The sequence below is a fragment of the Molothrus ater genome, chromosome 11 (assembly GCF_012460135.2).
Source record: "Molothrus ater isolate BHLD 08-10-18 breed brown headed cowbird chromosome 11, BPBGC_Mater_1.1, whole genome shotgun sequence".
In the NCBI taxonomy this organism is placed as follows: Eukaryota; Metazoa; Chordata; class Aves; order Passeriformes; family Icteridae; genus Molothrus; species Molothrus ater.
The window spans coordinates 11,320,609-11,341,269 of NC_050488.2; the positions used below are offsets into that span (position 1 = coordinate 11,320,609).

General features: G+C 42.4%; 2 protein-coding genes across 2 annotated transcripts; one reads left to right on the forward strand and one right to left on the reverse strand.

Annotated features, from left to right (window-relative positions):
- Positions 1 to 1,233: 1,233 nt before the first annotated feature.
- On the reverse strand, positions 1,234 to 8,817 carry CHCHD4 (coiled-coil-helix-coiled-coil-helix domain containing 4). Its single transcript, XM_036391168.2, has 3 exons — positions 8,641 to 8,817; positions 7,296 to 7,394; positions 1,234 to 2,388 (listed from the first exon to the last, which is right to left on the reverse strand). Exons 1-3 carry the CDS (start codon positions 8,660 to 8,662, stop codon positions 2,099 to 2,101), a joined length of 411 nt encoding a protein of 136 aa, XP_036247061.1. The 5' UTR covers positions 8,663 to 8,817; the 3' UTR covers positions 1,234 to 2,098.
- A 19-nt stretch (positions 8,818 to 8,836) lies between these two features.
- On the forward strand, positions 8,837 to 20,486 carry TMEM43 (transmembrane protein 43). Its single transcript, XM_036391167.2, has 12 exons — positions 8,837 to 9,121; positions 10,371 to 10,520; positions 11,467 to 11,601; positions 12,312 to 12,406; positions 13,127 to 13,176; positions 14,651 to 14,720; positions 15,093 to 15,163; positions 15,329 to 15,450; positions 16,039 to 16,113; positions 16,195 to 16,296; positions 17,538 to 17,655; positions 18,600 to 20,486. The coding sequence occupies exons 1-12, from the start codon at positions 9,110 to 9,112 to the stop codon at positions 18,800 to 18,802; spliced, it is 1,203 nt and encodes a 400-aa protein (XP_036247060.1). The 5' UTR covers positions 8,837 to 9,109; the 3' UTR covers positions 18,803 to 20,486.
- The last annotated feature ends 175 nt before the right edge of the window (positions 20,487 to 20,661 follow it).

Consider the following 20,661-nt stretch of genomic DNA (forward strand, 5'->3'; position numbering starts at 1 on the left):
TGTCAGATTATGCCCCAAGTCCCTCTGTCAGTATTAGGTGCATGTCCCTACCCACTGTGGGCCAAGATTCTCACATTTTATGTTTTGTACACAGATGCCACAAATACAGTTGTAGAGGATAAATCCAAACACTTCAGAGCACAAAGGCAATGTGGGAAAAAAAGCACAGCAAAAAAGAAAGAAGAGGCAACTTGTTAGAACAGAGCACCCCTTGAGTAACAGCTCTTGCTTCCTCACAGAGTGCACTGGATTTCCATTTGAACAACCAGAAGCTTCGGTGCATGTGATATTTTTCTAATTTAGTGCCCAGTGTTCATCTATTGCCTAAGTGCCAAAGATTATCTCTGCTCCTTTTGTGCCTGTTTACTCAGGTTAACTTGGCACTTGGCTTCTTATCCCTGAAAGAGCCACACTGAGATGGTCTGTCTCACTTTGTTTCTTTGGAAAGCAGCAATGCACAGAGTCCCTGCTATCACTGCCCTCAGAACAAAGTAGTTGTCAGCCACTTAATTGCCTACAAACTTTTTTCTGAGGATCCAACAGCTGCACTGAAATACAAACACCTCAAAGACACTGTAATACTTGACAAAAATTCCCCTCAGGAACCTGTAACATTCAGAAACATCAGTGGCACCGAATTCACTTGTGCAAGCAAGACATGAGAGTGCAATATGGAATTAATGCTGCTGAGCACTCCAGGGTGCTGCCCACAGAGAAAGGCAAGTGTTTAAACATTGCTGGCCTTTGTGGCTGCATTACTGACACTACAACCTTTTATGCTTTGGGTGAGGTAGCCAACACAAGGAGAGAAAAAAAAAACAACAACCACAGCCACAATCTCATTTGAAAAAAAAATCTCACAGCCTATCTTTTGCTCAGAAAGACAAACAATGGAGTATAGCTTATCTACAGCAATTAAACAATACTGAACTATTAAATTATTTGTACCTTTGAAGTAATTTTCAAATATTTTAATAGCTGTTCATGTTTGTTTGCTGGTCCATGGTCCAGTCTAACACTGCTACTGAAAAAGTTTTTTATGCCTTCCTGCCCGGGCTGGGGAGAAAAGAATAAGACAAGAATAAAAATCTGACAAGCTGGAGCAACCAATCTTCACAAGCCACAAATTCATTTGAGATCTGCTTACAGCACAGAACAGTTCTCAAATCCAATCAGTGTTAACCAAAAACCAACCAAACAAAACACCATACCACAAAGACACAGGAACTTCCATTGAGGGTAAAAAGTATTTTCTTTTTAATATGCACTTAAGTCACAGTATCTATTTTGAGATCATTACACCAGGTAACAATTTATTGTATCTCAAAGTATTTTACAAGTGCCCATCTATACCTTGAAGGAGAAGGTAATAACCAAAGGAATCCAAAAGCTGTATTTTCAGAGCAAAAATAAAGCCAGTGACCAGCATTCTTTCCATTCATCTTAATCATCAGCTGCACAACATACCATTTTTAAAAATGCAAAAGGCATCACAGTAAGTAAACAAAATCAAAGATGTGCATTTCAACGTTTGCCTGGCAGTCCTGATCTGATGCCAGTAGTAAAATGCAACCATAATCTAGTAAGACCATTTGAAATTATTTTAGAAATTCTAGACCTAGACTATTTTCAATGTCTTGCAGCACTTTGGAAAAAAGAAATCTTAAAGGAAAAACAATCATTTAATGTAATTTCTATTGACAGAACAGAACACATTAAATAAAAAGCAGCTACTGATCAGAACATACTGAAATGAAGATAGACCTGGTGTGCCAGTGGAAATTTAATTGAAAGCTATGTACTTCAAGACATTATTCAAGTCACAACTCGAGGAAAACTTGAGGGTAAAGAACAGCTGTTAAAGTTTTAACTGTGTCCAAAACCAGGTTACACAGTATATACACACACTCACTCTTTTTGCAGTATTTATCTCCAAGGCTGAAGCTCTGAGATTTCTCCTTCAGGAATAAATTATTTATTATGATACAGTGCACAGAATATGGTGAAACATTTCCTCACTACTCAGAAGACAGACACAGTGCAGAAGTCCATGTCTCTGAAAATGAGAAATGGAGACGACAGCCTCCTTGCATCTTCATTAGCTGGATCCCTCCTCCTCTTTGGCAGCAGAGGCCTCCATAGAGGCAGCTTCCAAATCCTTGCTGGACTTCTCATCATTTTCATCCTCTTGAGGGTAAAGATCTGGGTATTTTTGCATGCATTCCTGCATGGCACGGAATTGGTCCACACAGTCTGATCCCTTTATTTCTTCTGAGCTATAGTGGAAACAAGAAAAGGCTGACTTGAACTGCTCCCCACAGGGACCACTAGCCATTCCACCCAGACATGGGCAATTCCAATTGATGTCTCCATTGGGCAATATCAATCCTGAACACACAAGAGAGAAGAAAAGTTAATGCACCTTCCAAACATTGATTTCACTCAGTGACAGCTGCTGGGCTGCAGGTGTGAACTCAAGCACTTATAATGCCATCTTAGTTCTGCAGCTTCAAGGCTGATAAGCACCTTTCACTTCCCAGCCAGTCTGTTTCTCCCTCTGATCTGTATAATCCTTTAATGGGCACAAGTGAGATTAGTTCTCTATCCATCTCTGAATTAAGTCCTTCTCCCTGGACTACAGAGCACTGAGAATATTCTAAGGGAACTGCAAAACAGATGGAAGTCAAGTCAATCGATTTGCCAGACTGTCAGGGGAACAAGCAAGCATTAAAATCATTCCATACAAATAGTAAGACTTTAAATCCAGTATTAAGACTAGAAATCTTTTAAATCAAATCGAATGGATGCTTTTTTCTTCTTGTTTGAAATAAGCTCTGAAAAATAACTCACAACTTTCCCCCTTCAAATTTCAACTGGAAGACCAGAATTGCAAAAACAAAAATCAGTGTATTTGTAAAGATTAAATCATGTGCCACAGAACACAAGGAACAGCAAGCCTCAGAGCAAGCCTGCCTGTCTGGCTGCCAGAAACCAAATTGTACTTCAGAACACAACTGAAAGGAGTTAAGTGTCACTTCAGACTCTGAACTGGAACAGCTGTAAACCTCTGCTCTGGCACAGTTAAAGTCCTGACAGAAATACTTCACTGGTGGACTGGCAAGGTGAAGATTTAATGGCATATGTTCTTCTAGATGGCAACTGATTTATACAAAGAAGGTCAGACAACAAGTTGAAGAACTCCTTTCCTCTGATTTTAGAAATTCAATATAACAGACTTGGTCCTGTGGGCTTCTAGAGCCTCTAATGCGTTTCTCTAAGGCAATAAATACATCTCCATTTCCTTTCTCTACTGGTATGAACATACACAAGTATGTTCATCTGTGAAGAACAGGAGAACCACTATGCTATGATCCAAGCTGGTTTCTTTTCCACTTGAACAGTTTGCTCTCCTCTCTTTAGCAGACTTTTCTAACTTCATCTCCATGCTGAGTTTCTGCAGAAGCTGACAGCATGTGCATAAACCTTAAATTTAAGCACCTTCCCTTTAGAAAGGAGGTATGAAAATACCACTGGCAGATAAAAAAGTTGAATTAATTCTGATTCAAACATGAAATTATATTTAAGACTTGATACAATTTGACATTACCTAAAATAGTGCCACAGAACTCACTAAACTTATTACTTCTTTTTGTCCTGTGGATTAACAAAGTTCCAGACATATATTTCACTCCCACGCAAACATGCAAATCTTACTGTGAGCTATCCCATAAACAATACATTCTATGGTATCACAAGATCATTGACCTACACCTATTTTATCACTGAAATAGCACCAGTTTCAGAAGTTCTGTGCACAGAAACCATGCTTTAGAAAAACAAAACAAAAATACAGATGACTAAAGCAAGCATTTCCTCATTCATAATCACAGCAGAATTCACACATCAATGAGTAAGTCTATCAGCAAGCTTAGAACACAATTAAATCGGAAACAGATTTCATCCATTGCTCTTCCTGAGTTGCAAGCCTGCAACAGATAGGATCACTATTTTTAATTAAAATTGAATTCAAACTTCTTTCAAATGCAGCCTGAACCTCACTGATCCAGTGAGTCACAATCTACTTGAAACTGCACTCGTGGAAGAAAAAATAACTCTGTTTAGATCACTGTAGATCAAGATTTGTGTGACATTTGCTGACATCTCACAACCTAAAGTCTCCTAGCTCATGGAAACTGCTCATGTCATGGGCAAAGGCAGGCCCACCTGCATCTGGGTCAACACTTGTCTTTGGACTCGCTGGGATGAAGTCCCACTGCTGTTCTGAGAAGAGTTTCTTCCCTGTAACATGACAAACACATCCAATAACGAGTTTATCTGCCAGGGGTTCACAGTGGAAGATGACAGGAAGCAGGATTGAAAGGGACATCATTAGTCATAGAAACAGTCCTGTACATCTGATCATTCATCAAGTTCTTTCTTACAAGAACATGGAGTTTTGCTTCATCAGTCCCCTCTAGAGACCACTTTAAAACTGTTTATAAAATAAGATGACAGGAACAAGTCTGGAAAAACTGAAGGGAAAGACCAGCAACAATCTGTGTTTGAGGTCCAATTCCATAAGTACTTCTATCCAACTTTCCCATCACAGCTGTAACACTAATAAAAACCACTTTGCATGCATAAAACTCATCATTGCCTTCTTCATATAAGCTTAATAAAATAAAAAATTATTCGAACTGAAGGCAGCCAAGATGTCAGTGAAAACCAGGAATCTTTCATGTTTAAATTCCACCATCTGCAACACATAGGACTAGAAAGATGCTTTACAGTAACAATATTATTTCAAAACCACTGCAAATGAATTCTTAATTTGTTTCCATCAGCCACAGCTGTCAAAAAGCACAGACAGTGAACTGGGATCTTCACTGCAGTATGAAATCCTAACCTGAACTTACTCCAGTTTGTCTGCCTTTCTACTTCCCGTGGCTTTTTTCTTTCAATTTTTTAGCTTAAAGTGAGTCATTAACATTTTGCCTCCCAAAATCACCCAGATGATACAACAACAACAACAAAATATTGACAGAAATAAGAGCAGTACACAACTGGTTTTTATCCCAAGGGAAACAATACAAGCTTTCCTGACCAATCTACTGACTCAAATAGACTCCTCAAAGACTAATGTCTGTTAATGTCTGAGACAAAATAAGAATTATCAAAAATTACCAAATACAAACTAGATGTTTATCTCAAGTATGAAAAAGGCCCCTACAACAAAAAAAACCCTCAAACACAAGTTTCAGGTGTCTTAGAAAACAATGCAGATTATAGCAGGTCTATATAATGCATCTATTCTTTCCCAGATATGACTGGCTCTCTTTGGCAGAGCAGAAAGATGAAAAGAGTCCTTACAGTTAATTATACAACACAAATTGAACACTGGAAAGCAAGTCTTCTACTCCAAGCAGAAGCTAAATTAGAAAAGCCTACATGTTACATCAGGTACAGGAAAAGTCCTCCCAATTTTCTTTTAAATAAAAGCCATGCAAGCCAGAGCTTCAGCATTTCATCATATTCCAAACCATTTTACCCATGCCTTTCCTGCCCATAAACTTCACTCCCTACTGCTACATTCTGTGATATGTCCATTTTATCTTTTCTGATCTAATGCACTGTAGCCCTGGGTCATTCAAGAGGTTTTTCAGACTTTAAAACACGGCAGTAATTTACCACATACTAAGAAGAAAACTCAACAAACTAACAAAGAAAATCACACAACAAGAAATCCCCACCCAAACTTATTGACAGTACCTAAACATAGTTTATAGTTTCTCATTTTGAATCCCACAGATACACACCGTCACTGTAAGGTGACATAAAAGCTCCTGGCTTTGCCCCTCTCTTCTCTGATCTAGAGTTGAGGAAGAAAGTGACCTAACATTCTGTAAATACAGGACTGCTAGGAAACAAACCCCATCACCTCTCCTCCTCACCACAGCTTTTCCATGTCCAGCAAAACACACATAACAGCAATAAACTGATATGGCATTTAAACAAATATAAAGTGGTTCTTTTAATTTTGACTAGTTTATTACCCAAATGTATGTCACACCAGGACATCAACAGGCTTATCAGTGAAAGTGAGAAAAAATTTTGGATACATAACTGACAACATACAGTTGTAATGAAGGCAGAAAAACAGGCAGATAAATGCAGTAACCCTTCCACACAAATCTATGTACGAAAAAAGTTAATTTTAATGACATTGGAGGGTGTGGTTCAAATTACAGTACGCACCACATCAGCTAACAATGAGACCCTGTGAGCTCCAGCTGCTAAACTGCTTAAATGCTGCCCTCTAAAGGTCTCCGAGACACTTTAGAAAGATTAACTTTCACTTTCTAAGTTTCAAAGAGTCTGAAGAATTGTCTTCAGCTTCAGTTGAGCTGAAACCAATGAAATCCCTTTACACAAAATGAAGAGACCAAAAGATCTGCAAACACAAAGGCAATTAGAAAAAAATTAACCTAAATTCACATTTTCATGATAATTATTAACCTAGGGCAACACTTATTAAATCATCATTACTGGAAGTATATTTCATTTACCCATTATTTAAAATATACAACCAGAATATTCTAAGTCTTGGTCTCAGAAGTATTCTGCTCTCTTAAGTCTCTATTTGCAGGCTAGATATACTTTGTACAAGAACTGTAATCTTCATGAAAACTTTTATCTTTTCAAGGCACGATGATTACGGTTGAAAACTCAATAATTTTAACTTACCCATCATGTGGCACTTAAAGATATTGATTATATTGCTACCATTATAGTATTAGCCAGATTTTAATTTATATTAAATCAGATATTCAGAGATTGCCATATTAGGCAATTTCAGCTGCTCTCAGGCAGGTGAGCAATTCACATCAATGACAGAGATATGTAACTCACTCCATCTTCTCTGAAAATTGCATGCTATTACTTAAAACAGAGGAAAAACGATCATAATTTTCACTTGATTAGGCTTACCTTAAGGAAAAGGTAGCCCTGCATATCTCTGACCACTAACCAAAACTAAAAGCCATCAAGTGATTATCTGAACAGGCCACTAAGAAAAATCACAAGTGTAGAAAAATAAACACTGGAAGAAAATGTGTCATTAGTGATGTCCTAACCTGGCAGTTAAAACTACCAAGGGTCTGGGTATTTACTGCATAACCTGTTGCCCTCAGTCTTTAAATATGCTTAAGTTTTTCTAATTCATGCAGGGTTTGTTTTCTGTTGGATTTCTGTATGATGTAACACCCCTTACTTCTGTTCTTCTGCTCACTACTGACCTTGCTCTTCGTAAGGGTCATCTGGGTCATCTGCAACCAGCTCAGCACTGCTCGGTGTCTCATGGTCCTCCTTGGTTGCAAATATTATTCTGTCTTTTCCTACCATGGAGGAGACAAGAAGCAAAAGTTCAGAGAAATCTGAGACAGAAAAGAGTCATTTACAAAACTGCTGTACACCACAAGGTAATGAGACTTTCAATGTGATTCAATAATATTGAGAATGAACTGCTGTACTTAACAATTCCCCAAGAATTCTCCAAATAAAGGCCACTATCGTAACTTGGCATATGAGAAACTAGAATCTCCTGGCCCTCAGTGTGACCTCAGCCAGCAGATGTTCAGTAACTTAACCTTGCTCAGTAACCATGCATTTAAACACGTCTGAAAAACAGATAAATCTAACACCTTTTAAAAAACAGAAACAGTTTTCTGACAACTCTGCATTGTACTCCAGCAAAGTTTACAATGTTCGGTCATTTGTTATATGAAAGGAGCGAGAAACACATGAACTCTAACCCTGTCACTGCCATTTTGTAGGGTTGCATAAGGCAACTTACAGATCTTACAAAATTAAACAAAGCACAACATAAAGCATAAAAGAGATCCACGCGTTATGACCATCTCAATACAGTTCATAGTCTATGTCCAAGTTTGTAACTTACAAATGGCATTTAGAACTATTGGCGCTTTTTTCCAAGCCTGAAACTTTACATTCAGCCACTTTGCATGACTTAAGAGAGCAAGAATCTTTATACACATATATATATATGTAGATACAGACATTTATCTACGCATCTCCCACTTCAGGAGGTGGTCAAGCCTCATAAACGCCACCACCTGTACAACATGATACAGGTACAAATAAGCTCGCACTCTACCCACCCTGTCCATCAACCTTCAAAAGGCAAAACCCCACACCTCTGGCCACTCAGCTAGGCTGGAATAAATGTAACCCCTGCGGGCAGCAGGCGCTCCGCGGCTGGGAGCTACCCTGCCCGCACGCCTCACCCGCTCCGCGGCCACACGCGGTCCCTGCGGGCACCTCCGGCCGCTCCCGGCCCGCTGCGGGGCCTCGCCGTCCCCACACCCGGGACCGCGCTGCCGCCTCATGACCCCGCCGCCCTTCCCGCCCTCCGTGAGGAGAAAGGTCGCGGCGGGAGGAGAGGCAGCGCTGCCGCCGCCACGCACGGACCGCGGGCGGCTGCCGCGCCTCCTCTCTACTCCGGCTGCGCCTTCCCCTCACGGGCTGCGGGGAGCGGGCGGTCACCCCGCGGCGCACCCACCCCCGGCCGCCTCACGGCGAGCCCGCCCGGCGGGGTGACATTGGGAGCGCACTCGGGCGCACCTTCCTGCCTGCAGTAGGACATGGCGGAGCCGGCCGGTGCCTTCCTCCGCAGCGCGCCGCACACGGGCCCCGCCGCTCCGCTCCTGCCGTCCCGCCAGAACCGCTCGGGCAGCGCCGCGCCGCCGCTCCACGCCGCGACCTCCCGCCTCCGGAAGCGCCTTCCCGGCCCTGAGGCGGCCGCTGACGCACCTCCTGCCGGCCGCGGGGCTCCGCCAGGCCCGGCCCCGCCGCACTACAGCTCCCGCCTGCCCCGCGCCCGGCCGCAGGGCGGAGAGACAGGGAGGCGGGAAGGGAAGGAGGAAGGAAGGGCTTCCCTGCCGCGGCGGGAACTACGCGTCCCGGCGTGCGCTGCTGCGGGCGGGGAGCGGCTCGGGGGCGGGGGAGCCCTGAGGCGGATGAGGGCGCGGCTGGCGGTGCGTGGCTCTGGCGGTCTCTGAGTTGTGGCTCCCGGGGGAGTGAGAGGCTCAGGATGTCGAGGAACGTAAGTGCTGCTCGCTCGGGCCCCGCCGCTGCTCAGCGCTCCGTGCGGCGTCCGCCCGGCTTGGCCCGTTCGTCCCCGATGTGCCCGGGCTCGGCCAGGGCCCTGTGCCGGTCGCAGCCCGCCAGGCATCTCCAAATGAGCTAGATGAGAGGGACGATGTGTGCTAATGGCTTTACTAATAATTCGATGAGTAAAGTATGGGTGTTAATGTCTTTGAAATGGGTCTTAATGTCTACTGGCTTTGGGCAGCAGCTTGGTTGCCGAGCTGGGACGGCTTGGCTCCTGACACAGAAAGTGGCTCTGCACAAGCCTGAGTTTCTGAACTTTAGGCATCAGGTTTGTTGCAGAGCCCAGACAACCTAACTCGTGAAACAGAAAGTGGGTGTCCACAAGCCTGAACTTCCGAACTTTGGGGTAAAGCAGTAGGTTCAAGAGGGGGATATGTGGGAGGTGGTTCGGCAAGGCTCTGTCTGCCTTCCGAGTACCTCAGCCGATGGGGAAAGGAAGAGGGCAGCGTGCGGCTGGGAGTGTAGGACGAAAGGAGACTGTGCCCTCCGAAACCTCGAGAGAGAAAACCCCGCGAGTGTGTGCCCCAGTGGACTCTCTCCCTTTATTCGAATAAAATTGCAGGACTTCTCTGCTTCCTCTGTGAACACTGGCTTTTTGTAGCGTGATTTTCCGTACACAGAGAAGTGCCATGCCCTGCCTTGGCTGTGTGCGTGCGCTGAAGTTGGATTTGGTAACTCCCCACAAGCTGTGTATGCACAGATAAACCCCTGGGCTCTCATGTGAGCCCCGTGCCTTGTTTTGAGTTGTTGTTACCCTGGATATAATTATTTTCGACTGTGCAGGCACTTTTTTTACTGGTGAGGTGAATCATAATTTGTTATTTATAGCAGTGTTTTAGCTGGTAAGGAATTCAGGGCTATTACTCAATTTGTCATGGCCTGAATGCAGGGTGTGGACTCCAAATACAGAACCTGGATGCAGACCTAAGAAAGCTTGAACATATAGAAGTACTATAATAGAAATTGAGTTTTTTTCCTAGCAGGCTGGAATTTTATTTATTGAATGTGTTTCTGGTATCAAAAGTGTGATAAGCTATTTTATAAGTGTGGGAAAGTTTTGGTCCAAGGCAAGAGGTTCAGCACTATAGGGCAGCAGTGCTAACAAAGCTAGAAGACTTGTTTTGAAACTGAATCCTTTCCCCTTTTACACCAATATTGCACTTTTGGTTTATTTTCAACAGTTCTCTGACCCAGGCAGCAGAAAAGAGCATGTTAAAGTCACAAGTGAGCCCAAACCAGGGTTCCTGGAGCGGCTCAGTGAGACTTCTGGAGGCATGTTGATTGGACTTGTGACGTTTCTTCTGGCTTTCTATGTTCTTTTTACCAATGAAGTAAGTGCAATACTGTCAGTGTTTGTGCACAGCATTTTTACTTGATCCATGAGAGGAGGAGGTTTTGTCTGGGGACCTGGTGCTTATGCTCGGGATGTAACAGAAAAGTGAAATCACAGGCCACAGGTAGTATTTCCCTGGAACTAGGCAGAGTAGAGACAGTAGCAGTGTGTGATGAGAGATAAGATCCAAAGCTTGTAAACTGATGATGAAACAGCCTGTGGTAAGAGGGTTGCATGAGCCAGCCCTCTTTTTTCTTGAGATAACAAAAGGTCCTCATTTCTAGTGGTGTTATAAGTACTTTAAAGAAATTCATACCCCATGTTGCAAAATTGGAGTAGTTATTTATTTGTTTTTTCTCAGTATTATTTCTTGGGTTTAGATACAATTAAAAAAAAAGTAAACCAGGAATCTTAAGACCCTACCATTGAAAACATACTTGTTTTGGCAGTTTTGGAGTGGAGAGCAGAATTCTGTGGATTTTCACTTAGAGACTTCTTTTCATACCTCTACAAGAGGAAAAATAACTACTTCAAATTTTGATGACTTTGCAGAAAAAAAAGCACATTGGGATATGATGGTGAGGCAGGGAAGACTGCCAAGCAGTCAATATAGGTGTGTGGAAAATGAACTGTAATTTGTATAATTTTTGCAGTTATGCAGGAATGATGAACAAGGTAAGAGCTGCAGAGCAGTAAGTTTGGATCCATGTAGGAAGAATCTAGGTCTGTTTGAGAAGCTTAGTTGATGTTAATGGTCCTGCAGCCTGCCCCAAACTGGCTCAGACAGAGAATGGAGAAGTACAAGTGTGTTTCCAAAATATGCCTTGGGCTGAATATACAAGCATTCCTTGTAGTCATCAATTCACTTGTCTGCTAACCTGGTTCACAAAATGCTACTGTGATGTTGATTCTCCACAAGCTGATTTCTGTTTTCTTTGTTTCAGGGACGAGCTTTAAGGACTGCCAAGTCTCTTGATGAGGGGCTTTCTCTTGTGGTCCCTCTTGACAGCATCCACAGCATCTCTCAGCAGAATGAGGGGAGACTGGTGCACTTGGCTGGAGCTCTGAGTACATCCAAGGTAAATAAAATAGTATCTTGAAGATATGAGTATTTCAAGCTTGGAGGGAAGGAAAAGTCTTTGCCAATAAAGTTTTGTTTGATATCCAGGAAAAGACACATGGCTTTTCCCCTCCTCTGTGCATTGGCAGCTACTACTCAAGCTCTGGTTCTTGGCCTGGAACCAGGGAGATGCTGAATGGCCTTGCACCCCCCTCTTCAAGCCAAGCTCTAGCTGTGTTTACCCTCAAGCTGCCTTTCATGGATAATTTCAATTGCCATTTGTGGAGGGAACCTGTTGTGTGTTATGATATTGTTAAGTCTTCAGGCTCTTGCAGCACAGGAGCTCTACAAGTTTCTACTTTTCAGTAGTGGTGACATTTTCCATGGTCCACCCACATTGCTGAAGGTAACACAGCACCTTCCAGCAAAACAGAATCTCCTGGTTTAAACACTGAGAACTGTAAACCCATAGTCAGCAGTTCTAGTTTCATTCTTCACTATGACAATAACTTTTGATTATGATTCTTCAGGTCAGATTTTCAGAGACATTCCTTTTTGTCTTTCATACCATTTATACTGTGTTCACCTGTGTGTGAGATAGTGCTAGCTGTGAGACATGTAAATAGTAACTGTGAGATATGTAAATAGGTTCAGTAGTAAAAGTACAGTGTTTGAGGTTGTGAGGTACAGCATTTAGACTGACTTGCATTTTCTTGAATTCTTGTACAGCCTTTGTTTGACCCCAGCTATGGGCTCTCCATCCAAGCTGTCAAACTCAAGCGTAACGTGGAAATGTACCAGTGGGTTGAATATGAAGATTCCAAGTAAGTGAAAGTAATCTTTAAAAGTAGTTTGAGGCTGTTGTGTTACCAAGATCCTATCACAATTTTTTTTCCATTCCTTATACCAAAGGGGAAAAAAGAAACCAAATAAAAATCCCTCTTCATAGCCAGAGAATTCCAGAGCTCTTGGATTTTTTTTCCTTTAGAGAATCACTTTAATTTCCTTGAGAGATGTTAACTGCTCTGCTAATAGTTGCAACCCAAATAGGGAAAACCTTCTTGCTATTGCTAATAATTCCACTGATGGTAGTATGTATTATGTAGGTGTGACTGCACAGAATTTATGTTCCAAATGTCTTTCATGTCATAGAAAAAAAAAGGTCAGAGGTAGTGAAGGTGTGAAAAATAATTTCTCAGTTTTAGCATGCTTATGGTGCAGCATCTGTTAGAGACTTGATTTGGCCATTTTATCTCACTGTATTTAATTCTGGTTGCTCCTCATCAGTCTAGTTGGCACCTCCTTGTTCAAAATGTGAGAATAAAAACGCTGTGGCTGTTGAGCATTTGTGTACAGTTTTTTCCTGGTAAAGAAAAATCTCTGTCTTCAGAACAGGTAGTTCAGAGAAGAGTTAGGTGATGTATAAAGATAGGTCTGTGTTGCCAGAGATCTGTCTGTGCATTTCATTGGTGAAGTGTATTCTGCCCTGAGCAGGGGTGTGTGTGCACTGGTTTGGTTCTCATCCCAGCCCTTTTTCTCTGCAGGGAATATGAGGAGGATGGTGAGATTAAGAAAGAGACAAAGTATTCATACAGTAAGTTGATCAACAGAAAGTCCCTTTTATGCATGTAACTTTGAACTTTTATGTGTGTGTACTTTGATTATTATTGTAAAACCTTTATTTTCTTCTTGGGAAAGAAAGGAATGTGAAGAAATAAGCAGAAATTCTCTTTTCTAAACAAATGACAGAACCTCCCTTTCCTGAGGTAACTGAGGTGAAAAGAGATGTGCTGTCAGCAAGCAAAGGCTACAGAAAATCTTAGACTTGTTTTGAAACCCCTAAAAGTTCAGAGGAACATCCAGAGATAGCATGCTTCAGAAATAGGGCCCATAAGGTCCTCAGTGACCAGAAATGGGCAGTGATAGGAGTATGTTTGAAGCTACACATGAGATTACACTTTAGGCATGGAGTAATTGGGAATATGTCAGCTGTGAGCAGAGGAGAATAGACAGGGAAAAGCAGGGTTAGCTCCAGCCTGGAAGGGAGCCTGTTGAGAGCCTGTTTAGATGTTGATACCAGCCAGTGAAAACCACCAGCACCTTCTGATGTGCCCTGTGGCTTTTGCCAAGTGCTTTTTTGGCAGGAGCAGAACTGGGTGCATTATTCTGATCTACCCAGTGGCAGAAAAGCACTCTGAGTCATTGTGTGTTTGGAGATTGGTCTCTGTGCTTCATTTATCTCTGATCAAAGCACATGGATGTGTATGTGGGTGTGCAGCAGTTTCTGGGTGTGATCATATAAAACTACTCAGCTGAGTGAAGCATGGGGACCCTGTGCCATGGAGGCACATAAGGGGCAAAGCTGGTGGTTGTGAGCCATGAAAAACAGGCTCACAGTGATAGGGAACAAAAAGAAATGCCATCTAAAAAATCAGCTGTCTTCTCAAGACTGATGGATTCTGTCCCATAAATGTCTATGTATGCCAGCCATGGACCCACACAGCTGCTTGATTACTCTCCCCTCAGCAGGACTGGGCAAGAAATTGGGAATGACAGGAGTGAAGGACAAGTTGAAAGAAAGATAGGGAGGTGGCTTTCCAATTACCATTATGGGCAAAACAGATTTTCCTTGGGGAAAGTTTATTGTCAGTTAAAATAAATATTTAATTACTGACTTGGGTATTGGCAAAACACATTTGGACTCAACCTTTCCTGGGCTCAAGTTCACTCCAGACTCCTCTCCCTTTTCCCCCTGCTCCTTGTTATCACAAAGCCAGCTTGTTCCCAAAGAGCGGAGCTAGGAATCAAAGCCTGATCGTGGAAGATGCCAACAAAAAAGCTGAGCAAAGCTGAGTTACAATTTTATCCCAAAAATACCTTTTTTCATCCTAAATCCTGCCATTCCCTGCTAACATGCTAGGAGGAGGGATCTATGTATCAGTACAGACTATGACAGACATTGATGTAGACAGTATTACTAGAAGTGTAACCTAGAACTAAATGATTGAGAGGTGTCTTCAGTAACTGAGATCTGAGTGTCCTTTACTCAACCTTATCATTCTGTTTAGATACAGAGTGGAAATCAGAAGTTGTGAACAGCAGAAACTTTGATCGCGAAATTGGACACAAAAACCCAAGGTGAGGTCCCATCTGGCACAGTCCCTCTGAATTCTCTCACTGGATCTGATCAAGTATGAAAGCTAAATGACTGATTTCATAACAGAGTGCAGTAGATGGAAACTGCTGTTCCTTTGGTAGTTGGGAGAAGGAAGGCATAAAGAAATTAGAGCAGCTCCAAGAGTGATGCCTTAACTTATTTTAATGGCTCCAGCAGTACTCAGTCTAGACAGTCTCTTGATGGATTTGTTTTCACATCATGACAGTCATTTAGCTCTTTGAGTTTCTCCTGATATTTGGCACAGTACCTTTTCTGTTCTATATATTACATACTGCCAATCAAGAATTTGATCATAATTCTGGGACTAATCAGGGACTCTCTCTGTTCCTCAGTGCCATGGCTGTGGAGTCTTTCACTGCTGTTTCTCCTAACGTCCAGGTTGGCAGCTTTGTTCTTTCCAAGGGTAAGGGTTGTTTTGTACTGGCCTTGTGTCTGCTGTTGCATCAGCAGTGGACTTTGGTTCTTTCCACAATAGCTGTCATGTCTAGTGATAATCAGGAAGCCAGCCAGTAAATTGGCCATTCCAGGTTAGACACTGGACCTCAGCTTGGTGCTTTGTTCTGCTTAGGTCTCGTGGATAAAATTGATAATTTCAAGCAGCTGAGCTTGTCACACCTGGAGGATCCCCATGCTGATGTTACCCGAAGAGAAGATTATTTCTATCACAGCGACAACCCCAGGCGTCCAGAAGTAAGATGGCAAAGATAAACTAAAGCAGTGATTACCTGTGTGTGACAAAGGAATTGGGGCATGTCTCATTTCTGTTGAAATGTATAGAAAATGGAGTGCAGACCATCACATAGGATGACTCCCTTAGTGCAGCCCTAGAGAATGGGTGCTTCTCTTGCAGAAAGCTTCCAGTCCACTCCTTGATTCTCTGTCTTCTCAAGTCTGCTATGCTTTTAACTGGAAAGGGATGGTGCAGGGAGGTGGGTTCCACCTCTGCCTTGCTGTATTGAGGAGTACAAACAGCTTGTTGTCACATGGCTGCTTGCCCTGTTTTGCCAAAAGATGGAATGATGAGGGATGAATAAAGCATATCATGTGCTCCTGCAGCTTAATCAGAGGGGATATTACAAAACAACATTTGAGCTCTCGTGTTTCAGTGGCCAGCTAGCCCTGAAAAAAGGACAGCTTGGAAATCATTCTGGCTATATCTTTTGCTTGACATAAATTTTCAGAAAAAGTGTTGATAAATAAAGGATGTTCCTGTGCTGAGTTGTCTTTCCTGTGACTCCCCTCACTCTTTCTTGACTTCCAATCTTCTCTTGTTTGTAGGTGGGAGACCTTCGTGTCTCTTTCTTCTATGCAGGTTTGAGTGGAGATGATCCCCATTTGGGCTCTGCTGATAGGGTGAGTCTTCAGCTGTTTCTGTATTTTGCAACTCTCTTTTCCAACTCAGAAATCAGTAAATATTTTTCCCTCTCTTCCAAGGTGACTGTGATTGCTCGGCAGCGAGGTGATCAGCTGGTTCCATATCATACCAAGTCTGGAGATGTTCTGGAGATTCTGTACCCTGGGGACCTCTCTGTGGAGGTGAGATACCACACTCTTCTAGTGAGGGCTTAAAACTTGAGGTGGTAGTGCAGAAGCAGCAGAGGATGAAGCTCTTGGTCTCCTTCAGACCTGCTCCAGAGGAGGAGATACTCATATAAACATTGGTTTTTCTCTCTCTTTCTTGGACAACAGGTTGTAGACTGTGTTTGCTTCCAGGTTTCAGCACATTCTGATTGTTTTCTTTAAAGATTGTTTCTGTGCCCTCTCATTTTGTTTTTATTTGCTCCTTGATTGTTTCCCACTTACACATGCAAGCACACACTTTTGAACAGGTCACATGTAAAAATAGTAAAAATCAGGGTTTAATTAAATAAACCATTAGAGTTATTCTCTCTTCAGCTCCGAATAACAGGAGTTTAGGCTTGTTTGAAATGTTTATTACTATTCTGGCTGAGAAAGAACCCTCAGGCAGAGCATTATGCTTCAATAAATCCTGCATGCTCCAGCAATTTGGTGATTCATTTACTTCTTTTAGTAGGTTTGTTTCCGTTAATGATTGTTCCATGCCCTGCTGCAAAGAAAAGCAGATGTCAGGAGTTTACAGGTGCTCCCAAAAGCAGTTAGAAAGCCTTTGTTCTGACTTGAAAGAGTAGCAGTAGAATCAACCCTCTGCTGTAAGCTCCAGATCTTCATTAGACAGACTTTTATTTCATTGAAAATGAACTGGTTACAAACAAATAATGCATTGAGTACTTGTATATGCAAATAATCAATCAGAATTCGTGCAGAGATGCTTTGCTTTGCCTGATGAAATTCACACATACCTTTTAGATTTCTTCCCTGCATCCAGCTTGCTCTCTTTCACACACCTTGCCCTCAGCCATCAGTTGGATATTGCCTATTCTTTCTTCCTTCAGAGTGAAGTCAGTCTTCCTTCTTTATGACAGTTACTTATTAGTGTCTTCTTTTCCACAGTAAGGAGAATGTGTCCAATTGCAGCAAAACTTGGGTGCTTTCTGCCTGTGGGTAGTGTTGAATGGTGCTTTTTAGGTTGTTTTAATTATGAAAAGTGCCAGTTTGCCCCATGCTGCACTGTTCAATCTATTGCAGTGTGCTGCCATATTGCACAGACCTTACAGAATGAGCTGCAATGTATTTTCTGCAAGAGAAATTGTGCTCCTAAAATGCTCTTGGCTCTGCTTGGCTCATAATGTACTGGAATTAAGAGGATCTTGAAAAAGAGCAAGAAGCAGGCTGCAAGTGATGGTGTTTGCTTTCAGGAGGTGTTTCAGAAGGAGCAGGAGAGTAACACCATGAAGACCTGGGCCCTCCGTGCAGCTGGCTGGCTCTCAATGTTTGTGGGCATCAGCCTGATGACCAGGATCTTTTACACGTTAGGTAAGTTTTTCACAACAGGTAAAATGATCTAGGAACAAGATCATAACCTCCAGAGGGTTAATTCATTTGGAGATCAGGAAAAACCTGATTTGAACTCAGATTTGATTTGATCTGAAAAGTCACTGTAGGCAACTGCAGGTAAACAGGACCCCAAAAACAAGTGGTTGCTTTGCAAACATTAAAAAAACCCCACACAAATATCTTTTACCAGTCTCAGAAGATCCCAGCCCGGTGCTTACCAAATTAAAAAGCTGAGGCATGTGTTGGGCTGGTTCTTTCAACTCTAACTCAAATACAAATACCTTCTGCACCCACACACAACTGGTCCCCTCAACAGGTCCTAATCTGAAGTTGTATTGAAATACATTTTTGTGTCTGGTTATTCTACACTATTGTAAACAAACAGCAAAAAATATAAATATAAATTCTTTTACTATAGAAGATGCTGGAGTAAAACCAGAAAAACAGGACAATGCCTCAAACTTGCATAAACTTCAGACATCAAAGATATCATTCACTTTGCAGCTGTGAACCATTTTTTTTTCTGATTTATTTACCCATATATATGCTGCTCCAAGATTTATTGTTGCCAGAAAGGGATTCTTGTGCTAGCAGCTTGTGTCAGTTGCCCTAGACTTGTTCTACAGCTGCAGGGTTGTCTGTCTCCTCTGCCTCTCAAGCCTTGGACAAATCTTCAGACTTCATTTTGGATTATTTCCTATGTGAAGAGATGAGGATAGCATTGCCTTATATGTTTAGCTGTTGCTCAATGATCAAGTGTCTTGATGATGCTCTGCTGAAATGCCTAATCCAGTGCTCTTGATAAATAGTTTGAGTCTGTCTTACGATTGCAGCTGTTAGGGTGCAGATCCTAGGCACGAATCAGACTTCTTTTTAAACTCATCTTGCCAACTGCTGCCTGCCATGTTTAATTCTCCCTACAGTGGACTGGTTTCCTGTCGTGAGGGACCTGGTGAGCGTTGGCCTGAAGGTGTTTGCAGTGTGTGTGGCCAGCTCGCTGTCCCTGCTGACCATCTCTGTGGGCTGGCTCTTCTACCGCCCGCTCTGGGCCCTGCTCCTGATGCTGCTCTCTGCTGTCCCCATCCTGGTGGCCAGATCCCGTGTTCTGCCCAAGAAGCAGCAGTGACAAGGAGGTGCTGAGGTCTTGAGCTGAATCCTGGTTAGAACCTTCCCAAGTGCATTTCTGCCCAGTTCCTGCAGCAAGCTTACAGCAAATCACAGCTCAGCAGCGAGCACTGAAAGCTGGGGAGGGGGCTTGGATGTGATTATTGGTACATGTTATCCACAGGACTATGGGATGCTGTTTGTGGGAAGTCAGTGACACCAGCTTTGGGGAAAAAAGCATTTTAGGTGTGGGTATTGATGGTAAGTTAGTGAAAAAGCAGATTTATACCTCTTTCTGCTTAGTAATTCCCCCTGATTTGAGAACTGGCAAGTCCTTGCTGGGTGGGGCACCTTGTGTGCTTTGGAGAAAGTGCCAGCTGCATCCCATGGACTCTTGTTAGATGTCCTTGGGAAATGCGTGTGCCTGCCTGCCTCTGACAAACCCTCCCTCTGCTGCCTTTCCTGGTTTGAACAGTCAGGAACACTCCTTTGGCTGATGTGTTTGGCAGTGCCTGTGTTCAAAGGGAAAACATAGCTTAGGTGAATTCCACAGAATACTCATGTAAACCTTCTGCTTTTGGACTGAGGATTTTCAAAGTCATTGATGCAATGAGTGGCCAGGTTAGCAGTGCTCTGAGGTTGGGCAGATTTATCAGGACACATTGATTTCCCCCAGGTTTTAAGTGTCTGAACTTGTTCTTGGTTAAGCATCCAAAATTATAGCCTGGACTATATCAGAACTGTTTCAAAAAATTCACTTCAAATTTCACTTAAAGGGATACTCACAGGTCATTCACGTGTAAATAAAAAACTACTGCCTTGAAACAACATTGACTTTTATAACTGAACGTGTAGTCTAAAATAGTTGGGGTTTTTTTGCTGTGTATACTGTTCCTTGCTTTAATTTCACTTAGTAAGGACAACGAACATACTCTGTGAAATTAAGTAATGGAAACATTTTTGCCTGGTTAGTTTTCATAGATTTTAGTAGCCTAAATGGGTAGTTTTGTATCTTGTTAGAGGAATGCCTTGTAGTGTTGTGATGGCTCATGTTTATCTGCTGTAACCAGTACTTGAGGTTAGAGACACCCTTAAGTCTCTCCAGCAGGCTAGAGTCTGGCTTCCAGATGGAGCCCCCTACACTACTGTTTTGGGGTTTTTGTAAGTATACACAGTTCAGTACAAAAAGAATGTTTTCTATTATGAAATCTATTCATGACCATCAGAGGACTGTTCTCTGTACCAAAGGAATTTGACTTGAACATACGTAGAAGCAAACGTTTGCTAGAAGTGATATTGAAATAGAAATCTGAGTTAAAAATCATAAATGTTTTGAGAATTTGTAATGACTTTATTAGTCCTAATTACTTTCATTCTTTTAGTATTTGAATATTGTCAATTTGGTCTCACAGCTCTGTCCTGGTAAAGCAGGAGCAGGGAGTGAAAGGGCAGGTACAGGAGCTGGCCTTGTGCCTCCCTGGTACATGGCACTAGTGCTGCACAGCTTTCCTGCTGCTCAGCAACACCTGCTCGTGCTCCAGCAGTCAGGAATTGTGCTCCACAGGGGAGAGAAACTGTTTTTGAACTGCTGCTGTTTTGCCCATGCTGCAGAACACTAACCAGCATTACTTACTGGAAATGAAGTGACAATTTTCTACAGAAGTGCTGAGCTTTTTTGTATATTTAATAAAATACTGTTTTCAAAAGGTTGGGCTGTAGGATTTATTATTAAATTCAAGTATTGCATATTTTATATTTAGGAATAATGTAATGTCCAGGTAGTTTGTAGCTTCCACAAGAACTAGTTTCCTGTTGTTGGGTTTTGTTTTCCTACAAATATTTCTGTTTTGGGAAGCTGCTCTCCTGTCTGTGTACTGCTGC

Excerpts from the sequence above, each read along its gene's own strand:
- TMEM43 (XM_036391167.2), top strand. Across the intron at positions 13,177-14,650 it reads AGAGACAAAGTATTCATACA|ATACAGAGTGGAAATCAGAA; the intron begins GTAAGTTGATCA and ends CATTCTGTTTAG. Across the intron at positions 16,114-16,194 it reads ATTTGGGCTCTGCTGATAGG|GTGACTGTGATTGCTCGGCA; the intron begins GTGAGTCTTCAG and ends CTCTCTTCCAAG.
- CHCHD4 (XM_036391168.2), bottom strand. The coding sequence starts at position 8,662 with ATGTCCTACTGCAGGCAGGAAG. Across the intron at positions 7,395-8,640 it reads GTCCTACTGCAGGCAGGAAG|GAAAAGACAGAATAATATTT; the intron begins GTGCGCCCGAGT and ends CCTCCATGGTAG. Across the intron at positions 2,389-7,295 it reads TGACCCTTACGAAGAGCAAG|GATTGATATTGCCCAATGGA; the intron begins GTCAGTAGTGAG and ends TTGTGTGTTCAG.